This window comes from Aspergillus caelatus (assembly GCF_009193585.1).
Source record: "Aspergillus caelatus strain CBS 763.97 unplaced genomic scaffold BDV27scaffold_183, whole genome shotgun sequence".
Taxonomy (NCBI): domain Eukaryota; kingdom Fungi; phylum Ascomycota; class Eurotiomycetes; order Eurotiales; family Aspergillaceae; genus Aspergillus; species Aspergillus caelatus.
In genome coordinates, this window is record NW_022475446.1 from 30,097 (window position 1) to 50,579 (window position 20,483).

At 49.3% G+C, this 20,483-nt stretch overlaps 8 protein-coding genes across 8 annotated transcripts; 5 read left to right on the plus strand and 3 right to left on the minus strand.

Moving 5' to 3' along the window:
* The first annotated feature begins 194 nt into the window (after positions 1–194).
* BDV27DRAFT_31397 (peptide alpha-N-acetyltransferase complex A subunit NAT1) lies at positions 195–3,401 on the plus strand. Its single transcript, XM_032076299.1, has 3 exons — positions 195–513; positions 588–2,546; positions 2,602–3,401. The coding sequence occupies exons 1-3, from the start codon at positions 432–434 to the stop codon at positions 3,063–3,065; spliced, it is 2,505 nt and encodes an 834-aa protein (XP_031924259.1). The 5' UTR covers positions 195–431; the 3' UTR covers positions 3,066–3,401.
* Positions 3,402–3,540: 139 nt separating this feature from the next.
* BDV27DRAFT_133434 (Tim22-complex subunit TIM54) lies at positions 3,541–5,352 on the minus strand. The gene is made up of 2 exons (XM_032068090.1): positions 5,136–5,352; positions 3,541–5,076 (listed from the first exon to the last, which is right to left on the minus strand). The coding sequence occupies exons 1-2, from the start codon at positions 5,227–5,229 to the stop codon at positions 3,737–3,739; spliced, it is 1,434 nt and encodes a 477-aa protein (XP_031924260.1). The 5' UTR covers positions 5,230–5,352; the 3' UTR covers positions 3,541–3,736.
* A 707-nt stretch (positions 5,353–6,059) lies between these two features.
* BDV27DRAFT_133435 (serine/threonine protein kinase CBK1) lies at positions 6,060–9,098 on the plus strand. Its single transcript, XM_032068091.1, has 4 exons — positions 6,060–7,069; positions 7,153–7,656; positions 7,805–8,281; positions 8,345–9,098. The coding sequence occupies exons 1-4, from the start codon at positions 6,462–6,464 to the stop codon at positions 8,655–8,657; spliced, it is 1,902 nt and encodes a 633-aa protein (XP_031924261.1). The 5' UTR covers positions 6,060–6,461; the 3' UTR covers positions 8,658–9,098.
* BDV27DRAFT_133436 (spliceosome assembly protein PRP11) lies at positions 9,099–10,242 on the minus strand. The gene is made up of 2 exons (XM_032068092.1): positions 10,200–10,242; positions 9,099–10,131 (listed from the first exon to the last, which is right to left on the minus strand). Exons 1-2 carry the CDS (start codon positions 10,209–10,211, stop codon positions 9,427–9,429), a joined length of 717 nt encoding a protein of 238 aa, XP_031924262.1. The 5' UTR covers positions 10,212–10,242; the 3' UTR covers positions 9,099–9,426.
* Positions 10,243–10,394: 152 nt separating this feature from the next.
* On the plus strand, positions 10,395–12,528 carry BDV27DRAFT_31415 (putative tubulin-specific chaperone). Its single transcript, XM_032076300.1, has 4 exons — positions 10,395–10,624; positions 10,712–11,165; positions 11,216–11,306; positions 11,362–12,528. Exons 1-4 carry the CDS (start codon positions 10,447–10,449, stop codon positions 12,475–12,477), a joined length of 1,839 nt encoding a protein of 612 aa, XP_031924263.1. The 5' UTR covers positions 10,395–10,446; the 3' UTR covers positions 12,478–12,528.
* A 192-nt stretch (positions 12,529–12,720) lies between these two features.
* Positions 12,721–14,322, plus strand: BDV27DRAFT_133439 (putative formin binding protein). Its single transcript, XM_032068093.1, has 3 exons — positions 12,721–12,790; positions 12,886–13,860; positions 13,914–14,322. Exons 1-2 carry the CDS (start codon positions 12,767–12,769, stop codon positions 13,720–13,722), a joined length of 861 nt encoding a protein of 286 aa, XP_031924264.1. The 5' UTR covers positions 12,721–12,766; the 3' UTR covers positions 13,723–13,860; positions 13,914–14,322.
* Positions 14,323–15,418: 1,096 nt separating this feature from the next.
* Positions 15,419–18,344, plus strand: BDV27DRAFT_31458 (putative C6 finger domain protein). The gene is made up of 3 exons (XM_032076302.1): positions 15,419–16,518; positions 16,869–17,277; positions 17,340–18,344. Exons 1-3 carry the CDS (start codon positions 15,547–15,549, stop codon positions 18,203–18,205), a joined length of 2,247 nt encoding a protein of 748 aa, XP_031924265.1. The 5' UTR covers positions 15,419–15,546; the 3' UTR covers positions 18,206–18,344.
* A 389-nt stretch (positions 18,345–18,733) lies between these two features.
* On the minus strand, positions 18,734–20,404 carry BDV27DRAFT_31428 (D-mandelate dehydrogenase-like dehydrogenase). The gene is made up of 6 exons (XM_032076301.1): positions 20,176–20,404; positions 20,025–20,088; positions 19,733–19,947; positions 19,255–19,664; positions 18,928–19,167; positions 18,734–18,866 (listed from the first exon to the last, which is right to left on the minus strand). Exons 2-6 carry the CDS (start codon positions 20,075–20,077, stop codon positions 18,768–18,770), a joined length of 1,017 nt encoding a protein of 338 aa, XP_031924266.1. The 5' UTR covers positions 20,078–20,088; positions 20,176–20,404; the 3' UTR covers positions 18,734–18,767.
* Between the last annotated feature and the right edge of the window lie 79 nt (positions 20,405–20,483).

Consider the following 20,483-nt stretch of genomic DNA (forward strand, 5'->3'; position numbering starts at 1 on the left):
TATTATTGACGAAATACGAGCCAGCATACCACATACGGAGTAATTTGCTTCGAAAATAGTTGTTGGGCATAGATCCGAATTTAGGGCTGTCGGGGGTTCGATTTATGCACGCAAGCGTTCATTTATAAATCTCGGATAAATTATTCTTTCGTTCATTTGCCGGTCTGCCTGTCCTTGAGAACTGCGATCGGGAAGAAACATTGAGCTTGAATCGCAGTAGGCATAACCCCCGACCAATTCAAAATTGATTTGTCTGTTACTATTAGTTTCTCAGAGAGTTGCGTTGGTCATAGCTTATCATTGCCTAATCGCTCGTCGGTCCCGAAGGAACGATTAAATCACCCCCCGCGCACATCAGCTTCAGTCCGTCGACACACAAGTCATCCTACTTGCAGTCCCTCACCTCCTCCGCCTCACACACCACCCCCATCATGCCACAACCATTGAGTTCTAAGGACGCATCCTTGTTCCGCCAGGTGGTTCGCCACTATGAAAATAAACAACATAAGAAGGGTGAGTTCCAGTGCGGAATTGAGCCAAGTGTCGATGTTCGTGCCAGACAACTAAAAGTTGCTTGTCCTCAACAGGTATCAAGACCGCGGAGCAAATTCTTCGGAAGAACCCCAACCATGGCGATACCCTAGCGATGAAGGCGCTGATCACCAGCAACCTTGGTCAGCAAGAAGAGGCCTTTGCGATGGCTAAGGAAGCTCTCAAGAATGATATGAAATCGCACATCTGCTGGCACGTTTACGGTCTGCTATACCGAGCGGAGAAGAACTATGAGGAGGCAATCAAGGCATACAGATTCGCATTGAGGATCGAACCGGAGTCTCAGCCTATCCAGCGTGACCTTGCCCTGCTTCAGATGCAGATGCGGGATTACCAGGGATATATCCAGAGCCGAACCACCATGCTTCAGGCCCGACCCGCTTTTCGCCAGAACTGGACGGCTTTGGCTATCGCACATCACTTGGCAGGAGACCTGGAAGAGGCGGAGAAGGTGTTGACGACGTACGAGGAGACATTGAAGTCCACGCCGCCAGTTTCCGACATGGAGCACTCGGAAGCCGTCCTGTACAAGAATTCGATTATGGCCGAGGCAGGCAAGCTAGAAAAGGCTCTAGAACACCTCGACACTGTGGGTCACAGAATTACGGATGTGCTGGCCGTCATGGAGATGAAGGCGGACTACCTTCTGCGGCTTGACAGGAAGGAGGAGGCAGAGGCCGCGTACACTGCCCTTCTCGACCGCAACCCCGAGAATTCGATGTACTATGATGCTCTGATCAGAGCCAAGGGTATTCCTGACAATGACCACAAGGCTCTGAAGGCTGTATACGACTCTTGGGTGGAGAAGAACCCTCGTGGCGATGCTCCTCGTCGAATCCCTCTGGACTTCTTGGAGGGTGAGGATTTCAAGCAAGCTGCTGATGCTTACTTGCAGCGTATGCTCAAGAAGGGCGTCCCTTCTCTCTTTGCGAACATCAAATCCCTATACACCAACACTTGGAAACGTGATACAGTGCAGGAGTTGGTGGAAGGATACGTTTCCGTACCTCAAACCAACGGCTCTGCGGAGGGCGAGGCGAACGGCGACAACAAGGAATTCCTTTCTTCCTCCCACTATTTCCTTGCACAGCACTACAACTACCACCTCAGCCGCAATCTGACCAAGGCCATGGAGCATGTCGACAAGGCTATCGAGCTCTCTCCTAAGGCCGTAGAATATCAGATGACCAAGGCCAGGATATGGAAGCATTATGGTAACCTCGAGAAGGCCGCAGAGGAGATGGAAAAGGCGAGGAAGCTGGATGAGAAGGACCGTTATATTAACTCCAAGGCCGCCAAGTATCAGCTTCGCAACAATGACAACGATAAGGCACTTGAAAACATGAGCAAGTTTACTCGGAATGAGACTGTCGGTGGTGCGATGGGCGATCTCCACGAAATGCAGTGTGTCTGGTATCTGACCGAGGACGGCGAGGCTTATCTGCGCCAGAAGAAACTTGGGCTTGCGCTCAAGCGCTTCCATGGCATCTACAATATCTTCGACACCTGGCAAGAAGACCAGTTTGATTTCCATAGCTTCTCATTGAGGAAGGGCATGGTCAGGGCATACGTTGACATGGTCCGCTGGGAGGATCGCTTGCGCCAGCATCCCTTCTACACTCGGGCGGCTCTTTCTGCCATCAGGGCGTACCTGCTTCTCCACGATCAACCAGACCTCGCCCTTGGGCCCTTACCCAACGGTGCAGATGGTGATATTGACAGCGCTGAGCGGAAGAAGGCTCTTAAGAAGGCCAAGAAGGAGCAAGAACGACTGGAGAAGATTGAGGCCGACAAGAGGGCGGCAAGGAAAGCAGCAAGCACCAAGGGTGGTGATGGTGAAGTGAAGAAGGAAGACCCTGACCCGCTTGGCAACAAGCTTGTTCAGACCCAGGATCCACTCAATGAGGCAACCAAGTTCCTGACTCCGCTCTTGGAGTTCAGCCCCAAGAGTATCGAGGCCCAGAATCTTGGATTCGAGGTCTATCTCCGGAGAGGTAAGCACACTAACCCATACGATATCACAGTGACTTAAACTAACTTGGTTTACAGGCAAATATGCGCTCGCGCTCAAATGCCTCTCTGCTGCCCATGCTATTGATGCTTCCAACCCAACCCTTCACATTCAGCTTCTCCGTTTCCGCAAGGCATTGGATAGTCTCTCTGAGCCACTGCCACCTCAGGTGGCCGAGGTTGTAAATGCCGAGTTTGAGACTCTGCTCCCAAAGGCCCAGAACCTCGACGAGTGGAACGAGTCTTTCCTTTCGACACACAAGGACAGCGCCGTCCACACACAAGCAGCCCTGACATGCCGACAGCTCCTGAAAGCAGACTCGAAGGCGCAGTGCGAGAAAGATCTCACCGCCACCCTTGACTCGCAAGTTGAGAGCATCGAGACCGCTCTTGCTGGCCTGCAATTGTTGGACGAATGGAAAAGCGACCAGACCGCAAAGGCCGCTTACGCTGAGAAGGCCAAGAGCAAGTGGCCTGAGTCGTCAGTGTTCCAGCTGAACTAAAATGAATTTTATTGAGAGGAGTACATCCAGTCTCTTCCAATACTTCACAACTGCGGGGAATATTTGCAGTTGGTTTTCCAGACCCGAGTATAGAAGTCAAGAGTTTTACGGCCTAAGAATGCGGGTGGAGTTACATTTCTATAACGATGAAAGAAAAAAAGCTCAATTTTCTGATATAAGATTTCAAGCGATCGAAACAAGTGGAGATGATGTACCAGTACTAGTATAGTTGAGATTTCACCAGTCGAATTGGGAGCTAACCAGCTAGTCTGTGAAAGGATCAAAAGCAAACTTTCCCTTCATATTCTTTCATGTTTCTTTCTTGCTTAACCAGGTCGCGTAATTATATCCTGCATTGCATATAGCGCTGATAGAGCCAATATTGAATATTAGAGTCCACTTCCCAACGCACAGCCGTAAATATAGTTATTATACAGAGAGGGAAGTTTACCCGATACCGCGCAACAACAACACATCTGATCCAGTATGTACGAGTAGAAATTTAATGCCGTAACTAGACTAATATACAGTATAGATCGATTTGTTGGTACAGCAGATGAATATATCCTATGTTCACCATCCCTACCAATGCTGGTGCATATAAACCAAGCACATGTCTATAGCTTCCGTTCCATAACCATGAGAGATATCAAATTGAACTGGGGCGTGAATCACTGGTCGTCCTCTCCGTCAATGTTTCCAAGGATAGGCTTCCTCTTCAGGGTCTCCTCGTCCTCGCCGTATCCGTACTTGATCCACATGCGCTGCCAGAAAGGAACGGGCGTGGGCCGTTCCTCACCAAGGATGTATTCTGCGCCCTCGGCAATCCGTCGTGAGCGGGCTTCATCTTCGGGGGAAAGGACGTAGCGCTGCATCCGGGCTGCGATACGAGAATCCAGAACGACAGAGTCCACCCACTCGCGTTCCTTCTCAGGGTTCGCTTCATCCTTCTTGTGCGCGGATTTGTGCCAGTCCTGTTCTTCTTCTTCGAGGACGGTTTGTTGTTCGAAGTTTCCACCCATTAGGTTATCGGAGGCCGGAGCGGTGTCGACACCCGCGGGGGTTAGTTCGGAGTCTGTGCTGAAGGAACCATCGCTGTATGGCCGAGTAGTCGAGGCGAGAACGATGCCAGCAACCTCTCGTCCGACGCTATCAGCGAGGTAGCGTTGGTTTAAATATCGGTAGATTCTGATGGGAGTGTTCAAGAATCCTAGAATGTGAGGGAAATGGATCGGAACGGAGCCGTCCAAGGATTGGGGGAGAGATCGTGGGAGGCTTTGCGACGAGTAGTCGGCGGGAGTGATGTATGCTGGGGTCGGACCGGTAGGCTTAGAAGGCTTCTCATCCTTCTTCTCAGGTTCGTCCTTCTTCTCGGAGTTCTCTGCGGCAGGGGTGTCCTCGGGAGAGCCACTGGTCTCTGCTCCCTCGGAAGGTGACGGCACATCTGTCGGGACAGGCGGTTGGGGAGGGTCGAGTGGTCCAAGCCAGCCCTCATGGAGACCTCGGATATACTCCTTCCAGGTATTACGTCCAATAATCAGATCGCCCTTGGGAACTGGTTCCTCTACCACTCCGATCTTCTCCCTAGCATCCGCAACGACCTCTTCAATGCCAGCTTCTTCCACCACAGTGCTTGGCTCGCCGGACTTCCTTCTAAACTTGCGAATTCGCTCCGCAAGTCCAGCACGGACGTCACCTTCTCGTCGTCCTTCGATCACCTGGTAGTCTAAGGCTGCGGCGACTAGAATGGGCTTGACATATTCTTTGAAGTGCTCCCGGGCAACGCGCAGACCGTCGCCAGGAGGGGCCGACAGAAAGACTGTAAGCTTCCGCCGTGTTTGGTCAATTGGGAGAGGCTCCTTTGAAAGGTGCGCCACCAGGTCACACCATTTCTGTTGTGCGCGCTTCTTCTGTTTGCGGTCATAGACCAGGGCAGCGGTGAAAGAGCCGGTTACTGTGAGAAAGATCATCCAATTGCGGGAAGGAAGTTTAAGGCGGAAGTTAGGCATTCCTTGGATAGAATGGTTAGCGCCAATTGACATGAGACATAGGACGTAGTCGGGGACTTACCCATCATTCTCCATACTGGGTTCGGTGCCTTCGTAGGCTTTGCCGCGGTCTGAGTCTGGCCAGAGGCCGCAGCGGAATTGGAAGATTCCGCCATGGTCTCCGAGAGTTAACGGAAAATTGGCTAAATAGGACACGGAGGTGATTAAATGATATAATTCAAGATGTGACTTATAACCAAATTGGCGATGTATAGCACTGGAGAGGAAGTATCCCTTCCCTTTGGATGTTGTATCATAGTCCATTTGCCCAAAAAAAGTTCGGGATCTCTGCGCCGCTCCGTCATCCGGAACATGGTTAATCCGATAGAAGAAAAGTGTATTTTCTTCTGCTTGGTTCTCTGCCGTAGTGTATATACATAAATTATTACTAGCGCTTATAGCTACTTTTTCAATGTGGACCGATTGGTTCAGTTCCAATGTACGTTTTGCAACTCTGGTTGAGGGCTCCCGTGGCCCACCTGTTTGAGAGATGGGATACTCTGGGTTATGGAGTTGTTCATATTACGAAGAGGGGGGTGGATGGACTAGTCTTGCTACCAAAAAAGAAGCATTCATATGGATGGAACTCCGGGCAATAGAGTTGAGACGAAGATCTTCTGGTTAATAATTAACTCGGGTCGACTATTCATCACGATCCGAGTCTATCTCATAGAGGATATGGAAACAATAGAAGTATATATGGATGAGTCAGCAATAGCAGGGGGTCATGAACCAATCGGGGCATCTCGGCGGGTGGGAATTGAAGTGACGCCAAGCCAGTGAAGAGCCGACAAGGTGCCTGGCAGCCCCAGGCCAATAAAGCCAACCCCCCCTGTTCCGCACTTATGGCACCAATAGTCAGCCGTAGGAATAGGAATGGCTAATGAACCCAAAGTCCAGACTCCAGTAAAAAAAAGTTACAGACTTGGACTAGTCGGACAACAGGAGGAGCGACTGGCTCACGCTACTACTCCTGGTCTCACACCGCGGGCGTTTCAACTTCTCCCCAGTCCTCTCCCCTTCTTTTAGATCTCTGTCTCTCTTTTCTTGGTAACAACCCCTTCTCTTGACTCATATGGCCAGAGAGTGAGAGACTGTAGAAACCCGTGTCTCTCCTTTTGTCTGTCCGTGGAGTACGGAGTTGTCCACACTTCCATCCCACTCACTCCACTAATTGTCCGCCCCTCTTGACTTACTTGTCGCACTTCGACCTCCTGAGCCACCGCTCCTTTGGGCAATTCCCCTCCCCCTTGAAGGTCTTCCTTTTTCACTTCAAACCGCCTCCTGCCCAATTTTTAAGACCCCCTCATCCGGTACGGTTAAACCACCGGAGGGAATTTGTTTAAAGATGGATCCCAATAATAACCGTCTCCACCTGAACTTCGGGTACAACGAGCGTGGTTTCAATGCGGCGGCCAACAACCGCGCATATCCCACGACTCCTTCCGCGTTCCCCCAGCCGATCTACCAGAACCAAGGCCCTCAGGACTACATGGATGCTCAAAACGGAGCTTACAACCAGGGATATTTCATGGCAAACCCATACCCTCCTCAAGCCGCCTATGCTCAGCAGCACTATGGACAATCAAACTTGCAGTCCCCGCAGCCCGCATATCAATCACGCATGGGGTACAGCGCCAACGATGGAACCAACGGCCTTATCCAGCAGTTCTCCAACCAGGACTTGAACTCGAACCGTACTGGCTTATTCGGTCGCTCTGCCTCTCCTGCTCAGAGACCTCGTACGGCTGGCTCGTCCGCCCCGGGGCAGCAACAGCCTGGCCATCTAGCCCCGCCAATGCCGCGCAGTCCCCGTACTCCCGCCGAGAACGAAGAACTCCAACGCTATCCGGAGCGATACTCAGAGAACGTCCACAAGCGTGGTAAGGCCGCTAAAGAGCTGGTGAACGTTTTCTTTCACGAGAACATTGAGCGTGCGCGCGATCGTAACATGCGGTAAGTCCAACATCAAATGGAGATGAGTGAGAAACTTTGCATGCTGGGATTCGGTCGACTAATGTTCGTACTGGTATAAACAGTTCCACGAATTTGGACAAGATGATCCAAGATCCGAGTATCTCTAAGGATGCGAAGCGTCAGGAGGGAGAAACTATTGCGAAGAAGGAGTCGAATTTCCTCCGATTTCTTCGGACCAAGGAGACACCATCGAACTTCCAGACTATCAAGGTTATTGGAAAGGGTGCATTTGGTGAGGTTAAGCTTGTGCAAAGGAAGACCGACGGCAAGATCTATGCGCTCAAGTCTTTGATTAAGACTGAAATGTTCAAGAAGGATCAACTGGCCCACGTTCGCGCCGAGCGTGATATCTTGGCTGACTCCAAGGATAACCCGTGGCTTGTGAAGTTGCACGCTTCGTTCCAGGACTCCGCATACCTCTACCTTTTGATGGAATTCTTACCTGGCGGTGACCTGATGACCATGTTGATCAAGTACGAGATTTTCTCCGAAGACATCACTAGATTCTACATGGCAGAGATTGTGATGGCTATCGAAGCAGTCCACAAACTAGGCTTCCTCCATCGGTAAGTTGGCCGCTTGTCATTGCTTGTACCACCTTTATCGTCCCAGATCATTATTCCCCATTTCCCCACCTTCTTCAACATCTCTTTTCCAACACGTTCATTGGTGCTCAAAATAATGTACCATTTACTGATAGCGACTCAATTATAGTGATATTAAGCCTGACAATATTCTTCTCGACCGTGGTGGTCATGTTAAGCTTACCGATTTCGGTCTCTCGACTGGTGGCAAGAAGACTCACGACAATTCGTACTACCAAAACTTGTTGAAAAATTCTACCTCCAAGGATAAGAACCGCAACTCCGGATACTTTAACGATGCGATCAATCTGACGGTATCAAACCGTGGCCAAATCAATACATGGAGAAAGTCCCGTCGAGCCATGGCTTATTCAACGGTTGGCACGCCTGACTACATTGCACCTGAAATCTTCAACGGTCAAGGATATACTTATCTTTGCGATTGGTGGTCTGTCGGTGCCATCATGTTTGAATGTCTTGTGGGATGGCCACCTTTCTGTGCTGAGGACACCACCGATACCTACCGGAAGATCGTGAACTGGAGGGAATGTCTCTACTTCCCTGAAGAGCTTACTCTTTCTCGCGAATCCGAGGGCTTAATCCGAAGGTATTTACCGCTCCCCGCTCTTCGCACTATATTCACGTACATTCGTCTGACCATTATATACAGCTTCCTTTGTGATGCAGAGCACCGTGTTGGCAACGATGGCGGCCAGTTTGGTGGTGCTACACAGATCAAGAACCATCCCTTCTTCCGTGGTGTTGTTTGGGAGCAGCTTCGCAACATTCGCGCTCCATTCGAACCTCGACTGAGCTCGAATATTGATGTGTCATACTTCCCCATTGACGAAATTCCTCAGGAAGATACCAGTGCTATCCATCGTGCTCAGGCCCGTGCCATGCCCGAGGAACAGGAGGCTGAAATGAGCCTTCCGTTTATCGGATACACATACAAGGCATTCAATGCCTTCCAAAATAACTGAGAATCGAACTGATACTCGGGATGATCGATGTATGCAGGATGAGCGCCTCGGAAAGCCGGTCCGCGGGCAGGCTTGCGCGGAAGTCTTTCCAGTGGCTCATCTAGGATCTACTCTCGATATATCTTTGTTCATTTGATTTCATCTAGCGTCTAGCGCATTTGGCATTTTATGTCATTGATAACGACCTGTGCATCTTCCTTACTGTGTTTGCATGTCGCAAGACGACGCCCGCTAGTTGCACTCTGTGTCTAGCCTTAAGAACTACGAACAAGAGCATTATTTGGTTGAAAGTTCAGAGCCCTTGACACCTACAAGTGCGGATCACGAATAACTGGCTACTTTTGTTTCCTCTAGCATGATGCATCAATGCATATATCAGGAAAAATACCCAAAGTACAATGTTGTACCTTTCACATTTCAGACTAGTTTGCATATAAAACGGTTGGTGGCAATCCCATTAGATATTTGGACTTGGCAATGGCTTCAATCCTTGTAAATTTCCATGGCACTCAGTAATGTCGATGTTTGTATCAGCTGAGTCGGAGAAAGAGTAAGATATAGTAATGGACGCCATCGGAAGGCCTGCTCTCGGCCAAATTACAATAGCTGGGGTAACATGAATTTGAATCACATAAAGCTGTAGTAAAAATAAAAAAAAATAAAAAAAAAGGTCCTCAAACGCCCTATGCTCCTCCGTTGAATGGAAAGATATTTTCGTCAATTTTTCCTTCTCATGCAGACCCATGCATACAACACCACTTTAGGCAATTCACACCTTGGGGTCCATCGGTGCCAGACCTGGGACACCACTAAATCTCTCCTCTCGTTCGGTCTTGAACATGATTTGAACCCAGAATTCCTTGCTATCTTCGTCGAACCAAGTCCAATAACGACCCTCCCTGCGGTCAATCTCCCGAGCCTGAAGCTTGAAACCACACGTCTGGTACGGCTCCGCGGCTACGACAAGATACTGGAAATTCTTGTCCGGGGGGTCCTCAACCTTCTGCTCAAAAGCCGACATGAACCGTACTCGAGGCTGAACACCTGGTGTAATTTCCTGATACTGCAGCTGAAACAGCAAACCCAGCTGTCGCGTCAATGGATCCCTGATCTTCGTGATCTTGTAACCAGGCCGACCAATCTTGATTGTCTGCTTCTTAACTTGAACTCCCATCGCACCCGGTAGCGTTGATGGATCTTGGTTCTTTCCTTCTCTCTGCTCCCTCGCGGCACGTCTAGCCAGGTTCGTCTGATGCTTGCGGCCTTGGGTATGGGCGAGGTAAGAGCCATCGTTCTGGTGAACCGTCAAACACAGACGGCACTCAAAGCTTCCTACATGGTTCTTGAAAAAGTACGGGTCCTTGTCTAGGTCGATCGTCTCAAGAGCGAGCTTGCGAAGACGCTCGCGGCGGTCTGCGTTGGTCGCGGATTGCGATGCGACACCACCGCCACCGAATTTGGACCCTGCACGATTCTTCAACGGCGTTAGCATACAACACACGTAGTGAACAGAACACTTGCAGGAGCAGTATATCAACTCACCTGGAAATCCATTCTGATCTGCTTTAAAAAAACTTGGAATTTCCCGATAGTAGCGGAGGAGAAGAAGCGCGGCAGGTGATAAGCTTCAAAGGGAAATTCCATGGAAATATTATGTCAGCAGCATCGTCGACTGTTATTGGACGAGAGCGACTGTTTGTCCTAGTAATTGACAGCCCTTGGGTTTCAAAGTCAACTATAGAATGTCCATTGAATGCCTGCGAATAGGGTAATCTGCACTGAATAGCCTATGATAATGGATTCAGTAAGCTGTGTGAATCAACGGCGATCTTATAATGGCGAATTGTGCACCATCCGCTACGCGGGGAAAGTTGCAGGCACCACCGGCGAATGGTTAGGCGTGGAATGGGACGACCCAACACGGGGGAAGCACTTTGGAGAGCATCAAGGAGTGAGATATTTCTCATGTACAGCATCCATCCCTTATTCTTGACAATTAATCTGTTTTGGAAAATCTGTTCCCATCTTACTTCACTCGCTCATACTTATCATAGGCAAAAGCAAACACCCCACTGCAGGGTCATTTGTGCGTCCGTCTCGAGCTGCGGACAAACCCAGAAGCTTTCTAGAGGCTCTGCGTGAGAAGTATGAATCTGAGTTTGAAGAGGAAATCTCCAGGAGAAAGCTTGGTGATACTGTCTCTGGTGATGCCCTACACAAGCCAATTGAAATCAGCGGCAAGGTTGTAGAAGAAGTTGGTTTCGACAAAATTCGAAAACAACTTGCAGAGCTGCAAGAGCTGAAGATCGTCCTCTTAGATGGGCTACTGGTCGCAGGAGTCCTTGCTCATGAGGGTAGCATAGAGCAAATCCAGCCAGTTTGCAAAGAGATCGAGCAGACCTGCCCTAAGATCATCGAGCTTGATCTCAGCCGAAATCTGCTGAACCGTTGGCGTGATGTTGCAAGTATATGTGACTCGCTCAAGCGCTTAAAAACATTGAAGTTGAAGTAAGTGGCAGCTCAAGAGTGTGATTTATTGTGATTAACACAATGGATAGTGGAAACCGAATGGACCCTGTAGGGGAGGGCTTGAAATTTGAGAGGATTACGGAGCTCCAGTTGGATAACACGCTTCTCTCTTGGAATGAGGTATATCGGAATTACCTGGTCCTCAATTTTGCATCGACTAATGAGTCATTCACAGATATCAGCTCTCACATATCAATTCTCGTCCCTAGCTACTTTAACCGCCTCCGCTAACCAGATTTCATCTATCCCATCACCCCTCTCGAGCACAATCACAACATTAACCTTGGAAGATAATGAAATCTCCTCTCTATCCTCCCTCAGAAAACTCATCTCCTTGGATAGTCTGAACCGTCTTTCACTACGTGGAAACCAAGTTGATAAGATCTATGAATCCAGTTCAGACGAAGCATCCCCTCTGCGGTTTCCAGATAACCTTCAGTCGGTCGATCTATCCAGGAATAGAATCGACAATTGGCTTTTCATCAATCAACTGTCACTTGTGTTTCCCGGGCTACAGACTCTCCGTATTTCCGGGAATCCCCTCTACGACCAACCTGTGGGCCAATCAACGGTCACTGGGTTACCAGAGAAGACAATGACAGTGGACGAGGCATATATGCTAACTCTTTCTCGAATTGGCTCTTTAAAAATGCTCAACTATGGCACAATAACAGAAAAAGATCGCAGCAATGGAGAGCTTTATTACCTCTCGCTCATTGGAAAGGAGTTATCTGCTTTTCCGGAAAGTGCAGAGGAGGAGATCCTAGCAAAGCACCCGAGATATAGTGAGCTTTGCGAGATATATGGTGAGCCTATGATTAGGAGAGCTACAGTGTCGACTGGGTCAGGTGTCACTGTGAATCCACGGTCTGTTGCTGCGCGATTGTTGAGGATAGCGTTCCGCTTACGCCGAGAACTACCGGTTTCTGGCAGCTCGGACAGGAAACAAAACGATGCTTCAAGGGAGGAAATCAAGGTGAAGGAGATACCTCGATCCTTTGATACTTACCAAGTTAAGGCCATTGTTTCACGTCTGTTTGGCCTAGCGCCTTATGAGTTCAGGCTGATTTGGGAGACGGACGAGTTGGACCCCGTCAGTAAGCAGAATATAGATGATGAGGACGGATGGGACAGCGAAGATGAGGGTATAAACTCACTGCAGCCGAGCGATAGCTCCGCATTCGTTAAGAGAGAGGTTGAGCTTGTGGATAGTACGAGGGATATTGGGTTCTTGTTCCAGTCTGATCTTACTGAGGCAAGGATCAGAGTGGAGATAGCGACTCAGCCCTAATGTGGACGTAGAAGTATGTACTTAGAACCTTTATATGGATGAGTTACGATACATATCTTAGTAACACTAGATATAGTATAACCATGATGGTATTTGCGAACGAGAGTGAAGATATACTTCCATGTGACGGTGACCAGCCCCGTGATTACCACATCGAGATTAGCTCCGATCGCTCAGAAGCATCATTTATCGCCGAGTCGCAATTAAAGTGATATCATTAGCTCTCAAATAGCAACTCATATAACACAATAATATTTCACGCGCTGGACAGAGAATAATCCTTTCAAATATGGCAGAGCATTGGAAGTCAGCCGTAAGTTTTAAACACACTTTCCCATTTCATTCGCATCATTTTCTACGTTTTTCCGCAAGACACCCAAACCAACAAGCTAACGTTATTAACTACAGCCCAGATACTGGTGCAAACAATGCAAGATTTTCATCCGAGATACGGCATTCGAAAAGACCCAACATGAAGCAACAGGCAAACACCAAGGAAACTTAAAGCGATTCCTACGGGACATCCACCGAGACAATGAGCGCCAACAGCGGGAAACTCAGAGGGCAAAGAATGAGGTTGAACGACTCAGACAAACTGTCTCCGGCAACACTGCTGGGAATAGCGGCAATGCAGCCTCCTGGAAGCCAGCAGCACCAGTTCCCCAGGCGCCACCGCGGTCAGTTTCCCTGGACGAGAGGAAAAAGCAGATGGCGCAATTGGCGGAGATGGGTGTTGCGATACCGGACGAGTACCGTGGTGATATGGCCCTGGCTGGAGAGTGGCAGACTGTTTCCGAGAAAGTGATTGGCGCGGATGGAGAAAAGACGGGTCCTTCGCTTGGGGTTCGCAAGCGCAAGCATGAGGGGGATGAGGAAGAGGAGGAGGCTAAACGGGAGGCGGAGAGGTTTGTTAGCAAGGGTTGGGGGTCGAGGACTCGGGAGTACCCCGGTGCGCAGGACGATGCGGATTTGGATGCCCTCCTAGAGTCTACGAAGGATGTTAAGAAAGCGAAACCTTCGACTTCTGAGGCGACTCCTAAAGAGAACGATGAGGAAGCTGTTGATGTCCTGGCTAAAGGCGAGGGTGACTCTGCAGCTGCAGAGTCGGAGCAGATGCCGCAAACTGAAAAGGAACCGTCGGAAGCTGCTGCCGTGCCTCCTGGGCCCGTGGCTAAGAGTGAACCAGAAGAAGCGAGTACGGGCGTCGTTTTTAAGAAGCGCAAACCAAAGGTTATGAGAAAATAGGCCAACATTGGGTATGCGCTTCAATTCGTCTATGTTGCGCTACTTCACGTACCGGATGAGTGGCTCATCCGTAAACTCATGTTCATTTGCTGGTCCACAACCAGTGCATGTCTTGACCATACTTGACCGAGGGGTAAAGTATGATGTCCTCTCAGCTATTGCTTAGTGAAACCCCACTGAGAAAGGAAAAGGAATATACCAGAAATGAACTACAGAGCGATACGGCCCTATTTATGCATTGCGGATGGCTTGTCTACAGGAAGAATACTGAGCCAATTATCGGTTGCGGTTGCCTGCTGGGTCAAGGTTATTCTCTCCTGATCGTGGATGGATAGATTTTGGCTAACAAAATGGATCATGGGCGTGAGTTAATCTGAAGAAGGCTCGGGCCATGCCTATACATACTCAACAATGGAGTGTATCAAAGCACCGACATCTACTCAAGTGAACATCAAGGTTTCTCTTTTTTATTTTTATATTCCAAGGGAGATTGTACCATGGAGAATTAGACATGGTGTGAAAAATGAGTGCGATCCAAGGGACATAAATTGAACATATCGATTTCAGATGGTGGCCACCAGTTAATTCTCCGAGATTGACATGGGAACCTCGTATTAGATACTAATATTGCAGAGAGGTCGTTCTCTTGGAATAATATTGGTGGTTGATTTGATGGGATAGTACTATTCAAATAGATTCATAGTATATTTAATATTGAATGGGAAACAAATTTATTGTTGTGTTGTTGTAAGAAAAGATACATTGATATAAGAAAAGAGACGTGGTGTTGTTGTATTGCCACTGTCTTGGGTCCTGGTCAATTTTTTTTTTTTTCTTTTCCCCCTTCCGTTGCAACTTTTGGCAGCGTTGACAAAAATCCGGGGAGGAGACTTTCTTTCCCTTAAGCTAAGTCTCACTTTTGTCGCGCAACGACCTTATCGCAACTTTCCTCGTCACAACCCACTCCAAATGCGGAGACTGTCTGGTCCCGAATTCATAGTTCTGGTGGAATAGTATTTCGGCTCGCTTCTTTTCGCTTATTTGGACCAGTACATGGTAAGTAAACGAGAAAGCTTCGTTTCATCGCTTGTCCCCGGTCACTCGCATCCGAGACACGTCTCTTCCCCTCTGCCAGCCCGAAAACCTCAGCCATTCCACTCGCTGCATCCCTGGAGATTTAGCTCTTCACTTTCTGTTTCAGTCGCATATGGAGACTGCACCTGGTGATGCGCGGTGGTTGTTCCGTGCTGTGAGCACCGCGGAAGATTTCATTCAGTCGCGTACAATACCCAAAAGGCATGGGTGACTATACTGTCAATGGCCCTGTCTGAGTGTGATCTCTGGGAAGAGTGACCATTTATGCTCTACAGTTCTTCTTGAATAGTAAGATGCATATGGGCCTGCCATACGCAGATAGTCCTCGCGGTACAACTTCACAAAACATCTCCAGCCAGTGTGTTATGCGCAACCCGGAAGAAGCCATGTCTCTTTTGTCCTGCTCTGGAATACCACCGTTCCCACCTCTGAGACAGATGCCTCTGGGTTTAGATACATATTATGCGGATTGATTAAGTTCAACTTGCGTTATAATTAGTTGACTAACCGTGCCTTTAAAACCGCAGCTAGAGCGCCGCACTTGTTGACAGGCACCCAGCATTTTAGTCTATACGGATAAGGTTATCGACCATCGAGAATATCTTCTTGTTTGCCTTACGGGGAGGGCTCGCTACTGCAAAATTTCATCGATTCCGCCCGACGCTAATCAGTACCTGGGATCATTTTTCGCGCGACAGCACGCTTTTAAAAGATCATACCACAAGGAAAATGGCGGAAACAGCAGATCCTGCAAGCACACCTGGCGAGCTGCCAAAACAGGGCCCCGAGCCAACCGATGCGCTGGCTGCACCGACGACCACCTCTGCCGAAGATTCTACGTTTTCAGCTGTGGACGTTTCTCTTCCTCCTATAGATAAATCCCTGCCAGCAATGGATACAAATGTAGACACAACGCTCCCACCATTGGACCCGTCAATACCGTCTCTACCGCCAATTGACACAACCTTACCTCCGATAGACACTACCTTGCCAGCTACGGACGGAGGTTTGGGTACAGATACGAATTTCTCGTTTGACGATTCGGACCCGAAACATGATGACGGAGGACTTGGCGGGCCGGAGTCCACTACACATGTTTCGCCGACACCAGGTAGTAATATTGGGGAACAACCGGGACCTTCACCTAACCCCGACTCTTCATGGCAGCTGCCCTCCAACGGTACACATTCGCAACAGCCACCTCCACCACAGAACCAATCAGCGCATCCGCAATCACAGCCGCAGTATCAACAGCAGCAACCGCAACATGCACCCCAGCAGCATGCGCCGTCACAGCAGTATCAACCCCAGCAGCCACAGCAACAGGGTCAAATGCAAGCGCAACCCCAATCGCAACAATACCAGCAGCAGAGCTCCGACATGTATCACAACCATCAAACTGGTTCTACACCGATGAGCGCACCCTCGATGCAGACAATGGACCATCACGCGTCCCAAGGGCAGACGTCGCATGTCCCGCAAGCCCCCATCGGATCGCCCATGCCTCCAATGGCTTCAGTAGGCCAATACATGACGGGATATCCGAACAACGTTGGACAAATGGGAATGAATTCGAGTGCGCAAATGCGGTATCAATTACCAGGAGACCCGAACAAGATGCTCTCTGGCGGCAGACATAAGAAGGAAGTTAAGCGCAGAACTAAGACAGGCTGTTTAACATGTCGAAAACGGAGAATCAAGGTACGTGATACGAAATATAAGACCAAGAAGCTGTTAGTCCATTTATTGTGGACGGGGAAGTTAGAGCCACAGGTTGGGGTGGGCGTCGGGGAAGGAAATATGTGTTGTGGTCGCTTCGCTTGTGTCGCAAGCTCTGCCTTCGGCTCGCCTGCAAGAAACCCCGCCATTCACGGTGTCGCTTGTTGTTGCCCACTGTTTTTCTCCCCGCCCGACAGCCCAATCCTGCTTGCTGCCTTTATTATTCTTTTCTTTCTTTCTTTCATTTTTTTTTCTTTGCGTGGAAAAATATTCAATACAGCACGGTGTCATTCTGTTCTCCATATTAACGCTGACGGTGGGCAATACTTTAGTGCGACGAAGGCCATCCCGTCTGCCGAAACTGCGTCAAAAGTAAACGTGAATGTTTAGGTTACGATCCGGTGTTTAAGCAACAGCCGACCCCTTCTGCTATACAACCAGCTCCGAATCCACACCCGTCGCTGGTGGTCAACCCGCAAGATCCTTCTACTTCGTCGTCGACACCCACATACCCTGCTGCTCCTCCGGGCTACGTGCCCGCGGTCTCTCAGCCTTTTGCCCCGTCCGAGTCTCCCAGCACGTCCACCGACAGATACGACTACGGCGCGCCCATCGATCCAACATTGGACGGAAACAACTCTTCGAACATGGCCAGTGTACAGAATGCTGTAGAGGGTGGCTTGCAGCCGACTGTCAATCCGGCGAACACCACGGCATCGTCGGATCCTACAAGTTTCAGAGGTGCGTTCTTGATCTAGGTTTTCTTGGCTTCATGCCCGTTCTTATGCTTATACCCTGTTCAGTGAAACAAGTCCAAATTAGCGATCTTCTGGCGCTGAGAGGGATTCCTCCTCCCCCACCCCATCCTATCACTGCCATTCAACCGAACCGTCTAGAAGAAATCAAGGCGGTCTTCCTTGCCACATATGCTCCTGCCATTGACAAGTTCTTCGAGACGCGTTGGTTCCAGGATAAGGCTTTGACTCACCTTTTGGCCAATGCCCAGCTTATGGCCGAGTATTCAGCGTTAATTGAGGCATTCAACGATCAGAATCTCAGTGATCCAAATGTCATCGCACGACTAGAAAGTTTTGAAGCGTCCGTGGTTTGGAGCTCCATGACGTTATGCCGTCATGTTATGAATGTATCGAATGGAAATCATATCCAGGACTATGATTTACTAGCATCTTCGAAACGACTGGACGTTATTGAGGCCATGATTACAGGCGAACATCTGGACTCGAATCCCTTAGCCCAGTTCCCCCCCAGGGACACGCCTACAAATCCCCCGGGTTTATCAGATCAGTTAGCGCAACGATCGCTGGATTTCTGGAGCGCAATTGCCCACTTTCTTACCCTTCATGACAACGAGGCTAGCTCAGCCAAAGAGATTGATGATACTCTTGGCCGTTGCCGCACGCTGTTGGATACGTTTGAAAACCGTGATGTGATCTACTCAATTGCTATCGCGCGTCATCTCGGACAACGCTGGGCAGATTTCCCGCGCAGCTTCCCCCAGCCCATCACAACGAATGAAAAGGATGCCGGGGCTAAGCTCTACGTTGCCCAAAAGTTCCTCGAACAGGAAGCGGGTGGGAAAGGCACCACGCAAGTTATCAAACGTATTTGCGGCATGGTGGTCCGTTCCTGGTTCGTATCACGGGAGTAAAAATTATCGGGATATATCTGCCTTGCATTTGCTGACTCTGCCGTGGATTTTGTAATATGGAAAAAAGAGCCCTCGCACAACACTGGCGAATTCTTTTGGCTTTCTTAATGATGTTTAACTAGACTTGTTCATTTGTTTCGACCCATATCCCTTCACATTCAGTGACTATATTTTTTTTTTCTTTATCTTCATCTTGGTTTTCCTGATATGGAGGACGTCATGGCCCAGGAGTTGATTGCTATTCTTATTCCTGTCCGCAATTAGGGCAGGACAGCACCATGGCGTTCAGGGTGCATAAGTTCTTACGAAATACAATGATAAGAGGTCTCTGGTACAGTTTTCTCAATTCTAGCTTTTTGGACCATATTCAACTAAAAGTTTCATTGGAAGATGTCTCGCGACAATGTCATTCATGTAATCGTCCCGCATTGAAAGCCACCCTATGTATAGTATGTATATACCGACGCAACCAGACGTCCCGGCCCTCTATATAAAGTCCATGTACAAGTCCAATCGAAAGTCAAACAGGATGCAACGTAACGTTTCACATTCTCAGCCAAATCTATAGATCAGCCTGTTCTGGAACAGGACTCTTCAGCTTTCCAGTTTCGATCGCCAAGCGCACATTTTCCATCGCCCATTCTTCCATGGCGGTTTGAGTCTATCACATCGTCACAAGTTAGTCTTAGTCGAGGTCAGACGGACAGTACCAGTGAACATACCTCAACAGTCCAAGTACCCATATGGGGGACAAGCAGCACATTAGGGTTCCGGACCAGACCAGGATGAATCTTGGGTTCTTCCTCGAAGACATCCAGACCGGCAGAGTAAACCTTGCCGCTGTCCAGGGCGTCAACGAGGGCTGCTTCGTCAATAACGGCGCCACGGGCGGTGTTCACGATGACGACACCATCTTTCATCTTGTCGAATTCGGGCTTGGCGATGATGTGGCGAGTGTTTTTCTGTGAGAGACCCATCTTCGTCAGTCCATCTGGCCATATGATATACCCACGGCAATAGTGGATGGCCACTTAAGCGGAAAAACTCACATTCAAAGGCAAGTTCAAACTGATCACATCACTCTTGGCCAACAGCTCGTCAAACGTCACATAATCAGCTCCACCGGCGAGCTCCTCTGTCAACTGCCGCCGGTTATGGTAGATGACTCTCATGCCAAATGCCTCGGCCTTCTTCTTTAGGTTACGGCCAATACCGCCCATTCCCAGAATGCCCAGCACTTTGCCCTCGGGATCATGGCCCAAGACAGGGAGTGGTTGTCCGCGCCACTTGCCTTCGCGCAGGGCGAGCATGCCCGTGTTAAAGTTGCGGAGAGCTCCGATGATCAGAAACATGTTCACATCGGCGGTGGCGTCGTCGACAGCTGTTGGGACATTTGAGACACGGACGGGTGGTGAGCGAGCGCTGCAGGCGTGGACGTCGACTTGGTCGTATCCGGCGCCTATATCGCCCCATGAGCTTCTATTCAACACAGGTAATAGCACGAGTTGGTGGATAGGGGAAACAAACCGCAGTGGGCCAGGTACTTCAACGAGCTCGGAAGGGCATTCACCAATTCCTCATCTACCAGGCCGGTGATGCTCACCGAGTCGAAGGTGCGGTATGCGGCGACTACGCCGTCGAGCTTGCCGTCTTTGCATTCTTGGATAAACTCAGCACGGTTGGTTGCGGTTGGTTCGACTAGTTCTGCGATGTCACTTAGGGATTGCCATGTTTTGTGCGCGCTGTATCATTGGAGTGGGCTGTTAGATATGCACATAGTAAGATGGCTGTTATAGTATAAAGTGGGGGTTAACCGTACTGGATGATCTTTCCCAGGAGCAGAACCTTGGGCTTGGTATTGGATGAAGCCATTTTTGCTACTTCTGTAAGTACAACAATTGTCAGCGAGACTTTTAAGGAGACCAATTATATACTCAAGAAGAAAAATGAGTCAGAAGTCAAGTACGCACTTGAATTAACCCGAGGGGAGATAAGGCGCGGGGAAGTTGATATAATGTTTGGCCGAGGGCGAGTCGAGTCTCAATTGCTGTTGCCACAACAATCGCAAAGACGTAATTCAGGTCAATACGAGATCGCAGAAGTGCACTTTACCTTGAGTCTAGAAGAGCAGAAGGATAGAGGAAGGTCAAGAAGCGAAGGAGGGGAATAGACGAGAAGGAATGACTAGAAATTCCTCCGCCGCAACGACGAACTTCCCCCACGTGCCCCACTTCTTATCATTCAATTCAATTTCCTTTCTAGTTCGAATTTATTTCTC

What these genes read in the sequence shown, in the direction of transcription:
- BDV27DRAFT_31397 (XM_032076299.1), top strand. Translation starts at nt 432, where the DNA reads ATGCCACAACCATTGAGTTCTAAGGACGCATCCTTGTTCCGCCAGGTG. An exon ending in AAATAAACAACATAAGAAGG is followed by an intron (nt 514 to 587) that starts GTGAGTTCCAGT and finishes TGTCCTCAACAG; the next exon opens with GTATCAAGACCGCGGAGCAA. An exon ending in CGAGGTCTATCTCCGGAGAG is followed by an intron (nt 2,547 to 2,601) that starts GTAAGCACACTA and finishes CTTGGTTTACAG; the next exon opens with GCAAATATGCGCTCGCGCTC.
- BDV27DRAFT_133434 (XM_032068090.1), bottom strand. Translation starts at nt 5,229, where the DNA reads ATGGCGGAATCTTCCAATTCCGCTGCGGCCTCTGGCCAGACTCAGACC. An exon ending in CCCAGTATGGAGAATGATGG is followed by an intron (nt 5,077 to 5,135) that starts GTAAGTCCCCGA and finishes ATTCTATCCAAG; the next exon opens with GAATGCCTAACTTCCGCCTT.
- BDV27DRAFT_133435 (XM_032068091.1), top strand. Translation starts at nt 6,462, where the DNA reads ATGGATCCCAATAATAACCGTCTCCACCTGAACTTCGGGTACAACGAG. An exon ending in GCGCGCGATCGTAACATGCG is followed by an intron (nt 7,070 to 7,152) that starts GTAAGTCCAACA and finishes TGGTATAAACAG; the next exon opens with TTCCACGAATTTGGACAAGA. An exon ending in TCCGAGGGCTTAATCCGAAG is followed by an intron (nt 8,282 to 8,344) that starts GTATTTACCGCT and finishes CATTATATACAG; the next exon opens with CTTCCTTTGTGATGCAGAGC.
- BDV27DRAFT_31415 (XM_032076300.1), top strand. Translation starts at nt 10,447, where the DNA reads ATGATAATGGATTCAGTAAGCTGTGTGAATCAACGGCGATCTTATAAT. An exon ending in AGGAGTGAGATATTTCTCAT is followed by an intron (nt 10,625 to 10,711) that starts GTACAGCATCCA and finishes TACTTATCATAG; the next exon opens with GCAAAAGCAAACACCCCACT. An exon ending in TTAAAAACATTGAAGTTGAA is followed by an intron (nt 11,166 to 11,215) that starts GTAAGTGGCAGC and finishes CACAATGGATAG; the next exon opens with TGGAAACCGAATGGACCCTG.
- BDV27DRAFT_133439 (XM_032068093.1), top strand. Translation starts at nt 12,767, where the DNA reads ATGGCAGAGCATTGGAAGTCAGCC. An exon ending in CAGAGCATTGGAAGTCAGCC is followed by an intron (nt 12,791 to 12,885) that starts GTAAGTTTTAAA and finishes TATTAACTACAG; the next exon opens with CCCAGATACTGGTGCAAACA.
- BDV27DRAFT_31458 (XM_032076302.1), top strand. Translation starts at nt 15,547, where the DNA reads ATGGCGGAAACAGCAGATCCTGCAAGCACACCTGGCGAGCTGCCAAAA. An exon ending in GTCGAAAACGGAGAATCAAG is followed by an intron (nt 16,519 to 16,868) that starts GTACGTGATACG and finishes GCAATACTTTAG; the next exon opens with TGCGACGAAGGCCATCCCGT. An exon ending in GGATCCTACAAGTTTCAGAG is followed by an intron (nt 17,278 to 17,339) that starts GTGCGTTCTTGA and finishes TACCCTGTTCAG; the next exon opens with TGAAACAAGTCCAAATTAGC.
- BDV27DRAFT_31428 (XM_032076301.1), bottom strand. Translation starts at nt 20,077, where the DNA reads ATGGCTTCATCCAATACCAAGCCCAAGGTTCTGCTCCTGGGAAAGATC. An exon ending in GTTTGAACTTGCCTTTGAAT is followed by an intron (nt 19,168 to 19,254) that starts GTGAGTTTTTCC and finishes GGTCTCTCACAG; the next exon opens with AAAAACACTCGCCACATCAT. An exon ending in TGGGTACTTGGACTGTTGAG is followed by an intron (nt 18,867 to 18,927) that starts GTATGTTCACTG and finishes ACGATGTGATAG; the next exon opens with ACTCAAACCGCCATGGAAGA.